General features: G+C 36.9%; 1 protein-coding gene across 2 annotated transcripts; it reads right to left on the bottom strand.

Moving 5' to 3' along the window:
- Positions 1–3,530: 3,530 nt before the first annotated feature.
- On the bottom strand, positions 3,531–5,403 carry LOC103342762 (ethylene-responsive transcription factor ABR1-like). 2 transcript variants are annotated; one of them, XM_008246401.3, is made up of 2 exons: positions 4,624–5,403; positions 3,531–4,388 (listed from the first exon to the last, which is right to left on the bottom strand). In XM_008246401.3, exons 1-2 carry the CDS (start codon positions 5,105–5,107, stop codon positions 3,658–3,660), a joined length of 1,215 nt encoding a protein of 404 aa, XP_008244623.2. In that variant the 5' UTR covers positions 5,108–5,403; the 3' UTR covers positions 3,531–3,657. The 2 variants fall into 2 exon arrangements, with proteins under 2 accessions (XP_008244623.2, XP_016652354.2); XM_016796868.2 differs by having other exon boundaries at positions 3,531–4,397; positions 4,624–5,402.
- Positions 5,404–14,405: the final 9,002 nt, after the last annotated feature.

Below are 14,405 nucleotides of genomic sequence, written 5' to 3'. Positions count from 1 at the left end.
GCTTCAACAATTCTCAGGAACCCACAATACCTAGATTCTCATACATCCACTTTTGCTTCTTCTTCTTCTTCTTCTTCTGTTTTTTTTTTTTTTTTTTTTTGGTCGACAGAAACATCAATTTTTGCTTTATGTAGAAAATTTAAACCATGCCTTTTGAAGTGTGGGAGTGTCATTGAAGAGCTTTTGTTTTATTGAAGACATCTAAACAAGGATTTCAAATCAAATATAATTCTTCATAGATTAATTGAGATGCACAGGGTGATGAATTGACTTTAGGATATGCAACAACGTTAAAGGAAAATTCGACTAAGAGAAAACAAATTGATGAGTTTTACGGATGACACATTGCACATTGCACTTGCACATCCATCCATCAAAAAGTCTGTAGTTTATTTCCTTAGTTTTGGAGATAATTGAGGTCTTTAAAGGTCTCATCATTTTCATGTTTAATATAATTAAACTACTTGGCCTAGGACAACTATTACTCCAAATCATATTAGTAGTTGTACAATACTCCCATTATTTGTTTTGAAAACTAAATCAATTTCATAGAACTCTTTTATTTGAAATTGGGAATATGCACTCCTACTAACGAAAAACCTTGCATTCCTTAAGTTAAGTTCAATAGTTTTCTATAGACTCATGACTTATTATGGACTTGATTTCGATCTAACATCTAGCCAAGATGTCAGATCTTAGGTCTTTGGAAGGTGATTGATTTTATTACACGTCTTAACAACTTAAACATTCATGGTTGTTGGGCGTTAGACCCATAAATAATCCAAGTTATTGGACTTGATTATTCCTTCTTTTGTCTTCTTCAACGGGCTTCCACCTTCCTATTTACAAAACTATTTGAGAATAGAAGTCGTAAAGCCCAATGGACTTTAAGGGAGTTACATTCTTAGAGAGGTAGAATTTACAATTGAAATTGAGATAGGAGAGGCATGTAAGCCTCTATTTTATTTACAAACAAACTTTGAATAAATAAATTTACAACCATTAAATCAATCCTATTCCATTCATCTCATGAATAACGGCCAATCTCATAGTGTATTTGTATTCAGGGTCATAAGTCCATAATCATCCCTTCATCATTTAATCTAATTAGATAATTAATTTGGAATGCAATTCTAAAAACTTTTTATTGGATAATGTGGGCTTAATTTTGATGGAACATTTAAGTATGTTAATATGAATTATTCCTTTGATATGATTGTCTCGGTAAGATTTGAAGACTTCTTCTTTTAAATCTTATCCACTACTCTACATAGAGATTTGATCAATCATATCCTAGAAGTATTCTCTTTCCTTACTGAGTGTTCACCCGTTTTATGTGTGTTCCTGTGATGGTAGGGTAAAGTTTCTCATTACCTTGAAAACCATTGATTGGTCAACAAATAAAATTTCTTTAGTGTGCAAGTGTGCCACTGCTAGCAATGAAAAATCCTAGCAGACTTCTTAAAAATAAATAACTTGCCCCCTAAGTTACTGGTTTCTAAACAAGCGACTGTGAATTTGGGTGAGGAATATCTTCCAAGTAAGTTCTTTTCTTGCCTCAGACTTGTGAGGACTTCACAATTTTTCACAATATAAGATTGATAGTTCTAGCTAGAATAAATGATAAGAAAGTGAACTGTTTTTAGACGAAATTGTCTTTTACAAAACTTAAAAGGGAAAAACCAACTCCAAAAAAGACAAAAGGAGGGATGGACTTCCATTTCTGCTTGGATAAATGCTTCGATTCGGGCTGGATGAATATGTCTGTGTTGGACTAGACTATCAACAACTTCAACTGTTAAGTTTCAGCTGTAAATCGATACCAACGTTCGAGTTTGGCAAAACTTTAATCTATTTTAAGCCCTGGAAGGCTTTTTAAACGTGCAGAATTGAGGCCTCTTTAGTCTAGAAGGGGCGTAAGTGGTGGATTTGATGATTACTGAGCTAAAACTATACTACAGTACTTGTTCTGTTTGATCAAGGCTTTCCATAAATTTATTGAGGTTTTCATATTTGTAAAACCCGAACTCTGCTTAATTTGACTTATGCTGAACCAAATTTGTAATGAGAGAAATTTTGTTTTGAATGACTTATTTCTCTAAGTCTGAACTGGAGTTGGAAATTTTGATTTGTAGTTGGCTTCTTTCTTGTGGCTCAATGAGCTTGTGGAGAATTTTATTACTTATTCAGGATATCCACTTAAGTTCCTGTTGTGAAGCTGTTCAATTTCAACATGTTTACTCAAAAGCAAATTTCGCAATTGATGCTCTTGCCATGGGCTTAACTTCTCCTCCCTAAAGGAGCATGGACTTCCTCTTTCTAGTGTAAATGTTTTCTACTTCGACCTCTTTGAGCGCCCTTGGCCAACTAGTTCAACCTTTTCGGCCCTGATTGCCCAAAAAGGCTTTGGGCTGTAACTTTTCTTTTTCGTATTTAGAAAAAAAAAAACTCATGTACTAATGTGCCAACATTTGTTTCTTTTATATTTGGCCTCACATTAAATCTCATTTATTTAAAATCAACAAACAGCCAAAAGAGGTTTACCGTAGTGGAAGAAGGGTGTTGACATATAGACTAGTATATGTGTGAAAAATTCCCGCCCCACCATCCCCCCTTTTTTTCCACCCTTCTTGTAATTTAGAATAAAAACCAAAAAACACGAACGGAAGAAGGGTGTTGACATATAGACTAGTATATGTGTGAAAAATTCCCACCCCTTCTCTCCCTTTTTCCCCTTTCTTGTAATTTAGAATAAAAACCAAAAAACACACAAGTTTCGTGTATCATGCCAAATGAGTTGGTTGATGTGGTATTACTAATTACCTTATTGAGATATTTAGTCATATACCCATTCTTAGCATTAAAACTATAAATAAACCCTACACCATTTAATTTCTATAAACAAACTAAAAAAAAACCCAAAAAATGATAGCTTGCCCTATTAAATTGAATTTTGATTATTAAATTACTTTGATGTCCTATTGAGTGTTTTGGGCTTTTTTATGATGAGATTTTAGAGTCGAGTTTGTTTTAAGAAATCAATGACAATTTTGTAATTTAAAAGAAGTTAAAAGCTTTTTTGTTATGTTGTAAATAGGCTTTGGGTGTGTTTCTAAAGTCCATTTCATATAGGGTTTTTTTTAATAATAATTTGGGTTCCTATATTTGGTATAATAATGAATCTCCCTACTTTATTTTGTATCCAAGCTAAATGGAAGAAGTGATTAATCAAATGTAAGACCTTGGATGAAAAATAAATATTTTTAATTATGCAATAACTGAAAGTTCTATTTTTCTTTCTTCATTCCCCTTTTTCTTTCTTTTGATTAGACCCGTTCCTAAACCCCATTGCAATCAGTTGATCAAAATTCTGGATGTCCTTTTCCCCTTTTTTCCTTTGACAAAATGCAAATCCCACTGAAGTGTTCGACAGCGGGGGTTTACCTCTAAACCTCCATGAGCTGAAAGAGTAATGTCAACCTAATTACAAGCGTTGACTCCTTCCCAATAATAATTTGTAAAAGCAAACAGACAAAAAAAATAAAATTGTGCATATATTTCATAGCAAGGCTCAGCAGCAACAATATCATAATCAATGAAAAACAATTATGGTCAAGAAGTTTAGAAAAAGAAAAAAAAAAAGGGATGTTAATGAAATCATCTTGAGAAGGGTCCACTATAATGACTAGAGCTGGACCATTGCTTCGATTGAAAATCAGCAGCTGTACTATTCTGATCACTTGTGGCCGGTCTTAGGGGAAGCGAAGACTGAGTCCAAAAAAGTGAAGAGAAAGCAGGTGGTGGTGGCGAAGAAGAAGATGAAGAAACAGAGGAGGCAAGTGGAGAAGAAGAAGATGAAGAAACAGATGGAGTTGCAGGGGATGACAGAAGCATCTGATCATAAAGGCTCATAGGTTGCTGCCTCTGCACATCAACCGGCTTACAGTAGCTTAGAAGGTTTCTTGAAGCCTCATGAGAAGAATGCTGCATGGATTGGAATGCTTGAGAGTGGACAATAGGCTCGGTGGATGTAGCAACGGACAAAAGGGTATTGGAAGGAGCAGAAATTGTCAGTTGGGTGGCCGGAGAATCGGCAATCGGTGTTCGGAGCCGGACGTTTTCAGGGAAGTTGAGCTTGGCCTTGTTGCCCCTGAACCGGAGGGCGGCTTCGTCGTAGGCTTGGGCAGCGGCCTCTGCTGTTTCAAATGTGCCTAGCCACACTCTTGCAGCCTTGAAGGGGTCTCTGATTTCAGCTGCCCATTTGCCCCATGGCCTCTGCCTTACTCCTCTGTATCTTCTTCTTATTGGTTCTGCTATTTGGGTAGCGCTGTATACAAATGTGCTTGGAGGGAATGCTGTTTGTGTTGGTGGTGTTGTGCTTGAGCCTTCTGCAGATACTGGCAACAAATATGAAAAACGTTAAACAAAAAAAAGAAAACAAACGAACAGATAAAAACAAAACACAGAGGCCAAGAGAGATAATTCATCACTCTATTATTATTTTTCTTATGGTCTGGATTGTTCAAGTAACTTCATGTGAAAGGAATTGAACGCGTGCACGATTTTATTTCAATCAGTCAACCCTTGTAAAATCCAAAAGAATTAAGTGAAAAATGAAATTACCTCCTAAAACAGGGGAAGAGCTCTGCCGTGGAAATTCACCAAAAGCTCTACAAAGCCTGGTAACCGACTGGCTACCATCACCTTCCTCTTCTTCTCGTCCTCTCTTCGTCCCAGAATCCGAACCACCTACGCTTGACGAAATCAAACCACCACCAACATCTTCACTCTGTCTATTAATTACAAAACTACTCTCTGCAGCTGCCAGCTCCTCATCCCCAGCCACCACATGCGCCAAAGCCGATACCATGGCAGACATCTCTCTCTCCCTATCCAACCGCAGCAGCATTGACGACCCGGCGGAAGCTAATATTTCACTCCCTCCTCCTCCACCACCGCTGCCGCCCCCGCGTTGTCGTTGTTGCTGCTGCGGCTGTTGTGAAAAAACAAGGGGCTCATAGAGCCATTCTTCAATGCTATGCTCTGTCCCAGTATTGCTATGCCTTGCGGCACGTTGGTCTTTTTCCGCCACTTTTAGCACACACATATATATTATATATCCACCCAAAGAACTTAAAACACACCAAATATTGTAGAGCTGAGCTTAGGCAACGTCAAGAAATTAACAAACACAAACGCCCACCACACCAAGCTTAGCTTTGAACCGGCATCTAAATATATGCAATATTGCTGGACGCTCTACACACACGCATATATATATATATATATATATATATATTAATTAAACGCCGCCAAGAATATATATATGTCGGTTAAATGGTCTTTGCCGGAACCATCTTCATGTTGAAGAAATCCCATATAATATTAAATATTAAAATTGAATAGTATAAACCGTCTGAGAGAATTCGGTGCTTGCCTTGGCAACCGGCTTGATTTTAGAATGGATAGATATAGGAAGGAATTTTTATTGGGTCAAAAGCAAAGGGTGTGAACTGAAAAATTAGGAGGAGTTTGTCGTGTGAACCGAAAATATGTGACAGGCATTTGAGCTTAGGGGGAACCCAAGCCAATCAATCAAAATGACGGTTTCGAAATTAGTCGGTATTGGGTTACAAAAAGAGAAGCTACAGCCGACATAAATTCAGACAACCTTTTTCGCCTGCTGTTTTCGGTTTGGTTACAACTTGGATTAACTAGTTTTTAAGGAACTATAGTAAAGTGAAAAGCCGTTTTATTTTTTAATAAAAAGAAAGGAAAAAGTCAATGGGGGTGGGGGAGAGGTTTGACCCCTTGGGAAGTTTGAAAGTCTAGCAAACTTTGTCTCAGCTCATATGACATCAGCCCCAGCTCTGCGATTTTTAGGCCCACAAGATGTCACAAAACAAACCCATTGCACCTTGTTACTAAAAAGAAATGCTATTTGGACAGGGTGGTATAACTCAGTTAATTGAGCTTTTTCACTTTTATTTATGTGGGTAGATGTTTAAAACTCCTAAGCACCTAATGAATATTTGTGTAAACCTTCTCCTCCAATATCTTGTACAAAAATAAAAAATATTATTTGTACCACATTTACTGACAATTTCTCTAATATAGGTGAATTCTACGCTAACCACCTCTCTAATAGATGTGCGCTCCACAAATATAGATGGCCCCACATGCATTTGTGGGACACAGCTCGATTAGAGAGGTGGTCAACTATGCGATCTATAAATGTGATACAATTGGTATTATTGGAAAAGAATAGACTAAAATGTAGCAAGGTCCCTAAACTAAGAACCGATTTTACTTTTCGTCCTCAACTCCAAAAATTGTTATGGTTGTCCTCCAATTAGATCTCATGTTGCATCATTGGTCTTTCCGTCAATTCTATTAAGTTTTCTGTTAAATTAAGGGAAAATTGGCAAATTCATAACAAATATTTATGAGATAAATAAATGCATTAAAAAAAAAAGTAACTGATAAACTTTGAGATATAGGTTTCAGAGAGTCCATGGTTGCTCAAAAGGGCTGAAACAGAGTCTGCTCCTTGTGAGGATTGCAACTCTACCCTTTTGGATGATGAAATTGCGTCTTTTGGCGAGATAACTGACATGACTTGACCCAAATTTCACTTTGAAATATGTGTCGAACTCTATGCGTGTCCAACACTGGCAGTGCAGGCACACTTGACCAAATTGCCCTTTTAACTAAAGCTAAAAAATTATTTTAAGGTTTGATTTCTACAGAAAAATCGGCAGAGTCTCCCTTGTAAATTGCTCGTTTCCCAATAATTTACACTTGTACAAAATGCAATTCTTATATCCACAAGCGTTCAACATGCACAATATTAGAGCACACACACAATCTAACAGTAAATCTGTGTGGCCTTAGGCCTTACAGAAATCCTAGGGTAATATCAAAGCCTACTAATTAATTTAATTTACAAAAAGAGTACGGTTATAGTAGAATATCCTACATAAAGGAAGTGGATGAGTGGTGGGTGATAAACGCCTAGCGGTGGTGCTCCGGTACTCGATTACAACCTGAGGGTGCAAAACATTAAAAGCGTGAGTAGACAAAAGAAAGTTTTGCAAAATATAATATCAACATACTAACCCCATTGTTAAAACCATTTGAAAATTCATTGAATCCATGTTCTATATTTGTACAAAAATCAAGCATGCATATTTATATTCATATAATTGTTCATACATCCAATCAATTCATCAAAACCATTTGAAAGCATTGGAAAATAATAATTCCTTTCCACCTAGGTGTAGCCTTCATAAATCTGTCAATTCCATGATTTTTCTATTTACTTCCAACATTATGCCGTCAATTCCAAGTGTCATATAAGCGATACCTCCTCGCAGAACTCGGAAACACAAAGTTAATCCGAGCCGCATTCCTCGCAGAACTCAGGAGACACTTGGTCAACCAAAGGCAACAAGAATGGCCTTGGACATCATTATATCCGAAGGCAACAGTTTATTCAAAGGCAACATTTTGGGTACCTATGGTGGTTTAAAATTCCTTCCTGAAAAATTATAATACTGTTTCTCACTCAATCTTTAAATCATGTTACCATTTCCTTTTCTACTTTCCAAGCCATTCACATTTAATCATAAACAAAATTTTATAAACGCATTTGAATTCAAATTGTATGCTTGGAAAGAAAAAAACCATAAATAATTCATTCAAGATCAATTAATAAAACTTTTACTACATAAAATTCATTTATATAAAAAAAAAAACGTCCACTCACAGTGCGTCCGAGCTCGCCTTACCCTTCAAGGGTCTTTCCTGCAGGCTAGGTGGAGCCTAAGTAACTATTTAAGCAATTAAAATATTTAATTAATAAAATAGCTCAACCACAAATATTTAATCAAAACCCTGACCCCCGACCTTAAAGTGCGTGTGCGTAACTTAAGAAAGTTCCTAGGCCTTCAATAGTTGTGACAATTGGAATGGTCTGAAAAGACCTGAGATTGAATATACGATTAAATTCTTATATTAGTCAACCCGGTCCCCCACCCCCTCCCCCCCGGCCTCCGATTAATAATCCGAAAGTCCAACGAGTTCAACAAAATTTACTAAACACGTCCTGCAAGTTTGGTCTAGATCGAGCGGTTGGATCAATCACGATCGCACGATCGGACAGTCACCGTTTTACGTAATCATTGAATCATTGATTCGGAGTATCCGGGACTTTGATTCTCAATCTGTGAGTTCCTACATGATCCTAAAGGTTCCTAGATCAACATATTTGGAAATAGAGTCTATCCAACAGTCCGAACATATCGAACCCGAATATCGCATAATATGTAAAACTTCGTACGACCGTCAAACGATAACCAAATTCGAATATGAACATACTGTCGTGCTCGAGACAACATGGAGATCATTTTAGGACCAATTGGGCCACCCAGACTCAGCTCACGCTCCCCCGCCATACGCGTCGGCAGAGTGTGGGTGGTTTGAGAAAATCCCGGCAACTGAAAAATTCTCAAAACACATAACAACACTTATACCTACATGATCCGGACAACTAGTGGAACAACTTTTGTTCTTCGCCATGGCCAAAAAGTGGTCGAAGCTTGCCGAAAATTTGAGCCGAAAATCGGTCAAAACTTAGATCGTAAATCGAACTTCAAAACTTCAAAATCAATCCTAGCCAACCCAACCATCAACTAAGTCACGTTGAAAGGATGAGAAAACATACCTGATGTAGGGGTCTTTTTGTTCCAGCAGCCTGATGAATGGGCTTGGGCTGCCGTAAGAGAAAAACGAACCAAGATTCCCCAAGTGTTTGAGTTCAGAAACCAGGCTCCCAAAAGAGTTTTTGAAGAGCTTGATGCAACTCTAGAAAAAACACTCTTAGGTTCTTTTCACCAATAGCCAAGTGGACATAATAAGTTGTTGAGTGGCTTAGCTTGAGTAGCTTGTAGCACGGGAGCTAAGCTTTCATAAGTTTAGCAATTAGAGAGAGAGAGAGAGAGAGAATCGTGAGTTTCTTACAGAGAACAAAGGGTTAGAATAGAACAGAGGAAGATTAGGGAGATTTCTTTCTTAGAGAAAGGAGAAAACAGACAAGGAAGAAGATTGGGTGGCTTGAGTAAATTCTCAGTTGCTTGACAAAGCTTGGTCAGGCCTTTGATGTTGATTTTGTTGGGTAGATGAAGGTGCCTTTTATAGGCACAAAGAATCCCTAATTTTGTCTAACCTCCTTCTTCCTTTTTCTTTGCTTCTTTCCATTCAATCCTATTCGGTGAAATTTTCCTATCTAAGGCGCCTAGGTAAGGAGCCCTTTGTGGTTCCAAGGTTTTGGCACAGCTGGTCTTCTCCATAGGGGTGAAACGTCTCCCACTTTCTTCTTGGTTTTCCTACGGGAGCTAACAGAGGAAAGAAAAATGAGTAGAGTCTTTTGTCCAATGGGTATTCATCATTCCTTCATGGATTTCCTTTGGTCCCTGCCATGGCTCTTTGTTGACCATCTTGGGATTATGACGAGGGTGAACCACGATGGCAGATTTTCCTACAAGTTGCTGGGCTGGGCTTGTGCGTACAATATTGGTTTATTAACATATTATTTCCAGTGCCTAATGGGTTTTCGTCAAGTTGTTGGAAACAGCCTTTTAATTTTGGGCATTTTATTGATGCTGGCTTTGTCTAAGTGCTATGGCAGACTATTAGATATCCTCCTAAGGCATTGGATCATTTTCTCCCCTCTCTCATCCTAACCCATGTGTTTGGGATCAAGAAATGGGCTTGAGTTTTGGGGCTCCCAAGCAGCCCAAAACTTCCATTTCTTGGCTCATCAATGGGCCTCATGAAAGTTTGTTACCATCCATACCACAACGCACTCAAGCAAGGCCCGAGTATTTTGCTTGGCTTGAGCCCACTTAAGCTTGTAGCGTGGCTAGGTGTAATAATAATGATTTTTCCCTTGGCATTGCATGTCGCTTGGCGTGCTTGAATTTTGTCGCTTTGAAGATGGATATGACGCTTGACGGGATAATTAGTTGGGGCTCATAAAGCCAGTACTTATTTCAACTCTTAGCATGAGAGATTGCATATTTATTTGGCATGGCACGTGGTCGTTGCTCGTGCAAGCGTGAATGACGAATTTTGCATGCTCCAAACAGGGTCTTTTTTTAATAAGGTGTCGCATTGGGCCAGGAATTTATTTGGGCCCAACCCTGGATTTTTGGGCCTCAACACCTGGATAGATAAATGTGGTGATCGGAATCGTCGGAAATGATGATGAAAAATTCGAAGAGAAAACTGGCGATTTTTTAATCTAATTTTGGAGGCACAGTGGCGGTTGAGGAAGGGATGAGATGCAAAGAGGAAGGTGTGCGTTCGTTTGGGACCAGTCTCGTGGTCAACGGTGGCGGAAGAGTGAGATTGCTTGCCAAACAATGGTCGGCTGTACGAGATAGGTGAGAGATCGGGGGAGGAGGAGAGAGAAAGGGGAGAGACGCGTGAGAGAGAGAGACCAGTTTTTTTTTTTTTTCAATCTGACTTCAAAATATTTATGGTTGTGCCACTGCTCTTCCATTGATCGTAACTTTTTCTTTAAAACTCCGATTTGAGCCCATTACATGTCTACGAACTTGTATTGATGCGCTTTACGCAATGGTGCTACTAAATCCCCAAATTATTTATAGAAAAAAAAGTCAATTTTTAAATCCATTAAAATACTGTCAGGGTAAAATTGTCTTTTACTTGAATAATTTAAGAATTAATTACTAATTTAGGAATGGGATATTACAACAACCCACATAAGTGGCCGGACACGATGGTGGTTCCGGTGGCCTGGTTCATGGTTTGGGTGGCTAGGTTGCTGTCGTTTGTTAGTTTTATTTATTTTTATTTTTCGGCTTTCGATACGGATCTGCTGTTTCTGACATTGCGCGACAAATTTGCATTGGAGGTTGAGTAGGTGTGCTTTCGGTTGCTGAATCTGGGATTTTAATCAGTTTTTGAGTTGTGTGTTATACTCTCTAGATCAATTCAACTTCTTGTTGTGTTTGATCGCTGGAGAAGATTTATTCATATTCAACACCATAGTGTCTTTGTACTTGTTCCGTTCCTCTTATCAATAAAATACTATGGCTCTTTATCGAAAAAAATTTAGATGACAACGTACGTAGGTTTAATTTAGTAGTTTAAGAAAGGAAAAATGTTTTCAGAATGCTTGCACCCATCGATCCCATGGAGACGTGTGGGCAAGCAAAGACAACAACTTTATTGCAAAGGAGCAATTTCGGTTACATGGGGAGAAATTTCAGTGGTCTAAGTAACAGTGAACATTGAAATTTCTCTTCTTTCAGTGATTGTAACAACGAAAAATCTGGAGAGTTTCAAATGACACTGTCTCATAAGATGTGGCTTCTGTTTTCTTGCACTTTAGACAACTCCAACAATATGATTCGCTAGCTCATTGCCGACGCGCAAGCAAGCGGCCATGAAGATCAGGCTACTCATCAAGAACAAGTTTGAAAATCGATTGAGGAAGAGGAAAATCGACCCTAGAAGCTTGGATTTTCACATGGTGGTGGTGTGCTAAGAGTGGAAGCGAACGTGATGGGGAGAGAAGTCAGGTTCGATGAAGGAAGCTTGTCGAGCTCGTCTATGGCGGCTTTTGCCTTCTTGAGGAGCCAATCTCGGGCCTTTTGGATTTAGGGTTGCTATGACCATGTTGTGAAATCCGCATATTATGGTTTTTTTTCCTTTCATTTTTTAAATCTGTTTATTTTCTAAATGTTTTGGTTCTTAATAATAATAATTAAAAAAAACTCAAATAATAAGTCACGTGAACCACATGTGTCCATTTAGATGTTAAAGTACATGAAATTCAAAAATATTAACAGTAAGGGATAAATTGACTATTTTAATGACTTAAGGTGTTAAATTTACTGATTTTTAGCTAAGGGGGGTTAAATTATACAAGGATCATAGTTAAGGGGGTAAAACAGCTAAAAATCCTGTTAATTATTATAATATAGATACTTGTGGATTAAACCAACTAAATTACAATCTTAAGTAAATAATTTCAATGTAGTCCTCAAACTCTATTCAATTAGTAAGTTAATATAGTTCTAACTACTCGTTTTGGCTCATTGCACAATCTATCTCATAATTTGAATTGTTTACCTTTTTGATCTTCATTGCAAGATCATTCTTGTCAAAATTAGTTCAAATTGAAAAGTATTCGAACACACGACCTCATATATAGAAATAAATTTTTTTAATTATTTGAACTACAAACTCCATTTAATGTTATATATTTAAATATAAATTATAGGAACATTCATCGTTACATTGTTGAATTACCATCGCTTTTGCATGTATAGAAAAAAGAAGGAAAAGCATAGCGAAATTTAGGAAAAAACCCAAAAGAAACAAGCAGCTCTCAAAAACACCCAAACACTTTTCAAAATGGCAAAAAGGCCCATTATCTTTAGCTTTGGAGACATGCAAGTCCTAGAACTCTTTCCTCTGCCATCAGCATGTGAATATTTTATCTTCAAGCAACCAGGCCATGCGAAGCCTTTGTCACTTTGCATCTGTCCAAACTGCTCTTACTGCGCAACGACAGTACAAGATATAGTGTTTTGTTTCTTTATACATATTTCATAGTGCATGTATAGAGAGGAATCGTTTGTTTGCCATTAGTGTGCATGTGAAGTTCATATGAAACTTCAGAGAGATAGTATCAGATAGAGAGTTTTAGATAAAGAAGAACTCTTCTTCTTATCCTTAGCCATGGTAGAAGTCGGTGTAATTTGTGTATATAGTTTGTAACTCCGAAGAAAGAAGTACAGAACACCAGAGAAGAAAAAATCTCAGTACTTCCTCCTTCAAATGTTCAATAAAACTCTCTTTGTTCATACACTTTCCCTTATTGTATTTACTTATTCTGACCACTGTTAATACCGTCGTTCACTGTCAATATTTCAAACCACTGTTTATACCCGGTGATAACAGTAGTTCCAGCAACATAAGCAATTAAGTAAGTCATTTTTCTCTTTTATTCTTGGTTTTCTTAGTAGACTTCTTGTCCAAAATAGGGAAACGCTGTTCATAATTATGTTATTATCTTGCTAAACTGACGATCAATACTGTGTTTAAGCACTTGGTCATGTTTGATATTTGTTATAACAATAATTGGATGTCTGTCAGGGAACCTTTGAGTTCAGAGGACCTCTGAGTTTTGCTCCATAGCCCTTAAGTTGGCATCTTTGCAGTTCCATGTTCTAGTTCCATGTTCTAGTTCCATGTTCTAGGCATGGTGTGTGGTTGTTATTTTAGCCTTTAGAAAACCTTGACCGAAACCCCGCTTTAAAAATGATATCAGAGCTTTAGTTTAGCACCTTAATAATATAGTTATAACAGTAAAGTACCTTGAGGACAGAAGTCAGTCAACACAACTGATAAAAACCAACATTTTATAATCTGTTAAAATTTTGTTAAGTACCAGAAAACAGTAAACCGTTTGCATGTTTGGCCCTTGGTGGACACCTATTAGAATAAAAGAAAGGTTACAAGAATTAAAGAAACGGAAAGTAGAATACCAAAAAGAAATTAGGAATCTAGAAGAATTTATAAAATCACCATAAGTAGATAATTATTCTAGAAGAAAATTAGAAGTATAGAATAGCATAACAAGAAACCAGTATCATTTAGAAGTCTATAAAGAATCTATAGAAGCTTTCCAGGAGCATTTAGGCATCTTAAAATAAAAAAGTAGACTTAGATAAAATTTATGATAGAATACCTTAATTTAGAAATCAGTGAACAACAAAAGAAAAAATTAACTCTAGATAATAATACATTAGTTTGTTATTTTCCACAAAAAGAACACAAACATCTTTTACATAGCAATAGTAATCCCTTAGAAAATAGTATTATTGACCTTTTAATTAGTCAAGCAAAAAGTGTAAAAGTTGAACATAACAAAAATAATAGGATAATTCAACAGTTACTAGAATATTTTCAGAAAAATTCCTTAAGAACAATTAGACAAAACTTAGACTATACAACATCCCAATTAGAAGATAATAATAGGAATATCCAAAGATTTCCTAGTAAGAAAGAAATCAAAGACCTCATAGATCTTATAGATAGTAAGCCAAAACAAATAGAACTCCAGTCACTAGAAATTATTGAGCAGTTAAAATTAGAAGTGCAAAAAATACAGTTAGTACAAAAAACATTAACTGAACAAGTAGAAAAGTTACATAGTAAAATAGATAGACTTTTGGCTTAATGACATATTCTAAAATTAATAATAAATATATCAAAGCATTAGAAGAAGTTGGTCAACTAGATAAGGAACCAGTAGGTCTTACAGAATTTACAACATCTGTAGTAAGTAGTAATATCCCTATAAGACA

Source organism: Prunus mume, linkage group LG1 (genome assembly GCF_029339155.1).
Source record: "Prunus mume cultivar Tortuosa linkage group LG1, ASM2933915v1, whole genome shotgun sequence".
Taxonomy (NCBI): Eukaryota; Viridiplantae; Streptophyta; class Magnoliopsida; order Rosales; family Rosaceae; genus Prunus; species Prunus mume.
This window is presented reverse-complemented; position numbering and strand designations above follow the sequence as displayed.

What these genes read in the sequence shown, in the direction of transcription:
- LOC103342762 (XM_016796868.2), bottom strand. Translation starts at nt 5,107, where the DNA reads ATGTGTGTGCTAAAAGTGGCGGAAAAAGACCAACGTGCCGCAAGGCAT. An exon ending in CTCTTCCCCTGTTTTAGGAG is followed by an intron (nt 4,398 to 4,623) that starts GTAATTTCATTT and finishes ATTTGTTGCCAG; the next exon opens with TATCTGCAGAAGGCTCAAGC.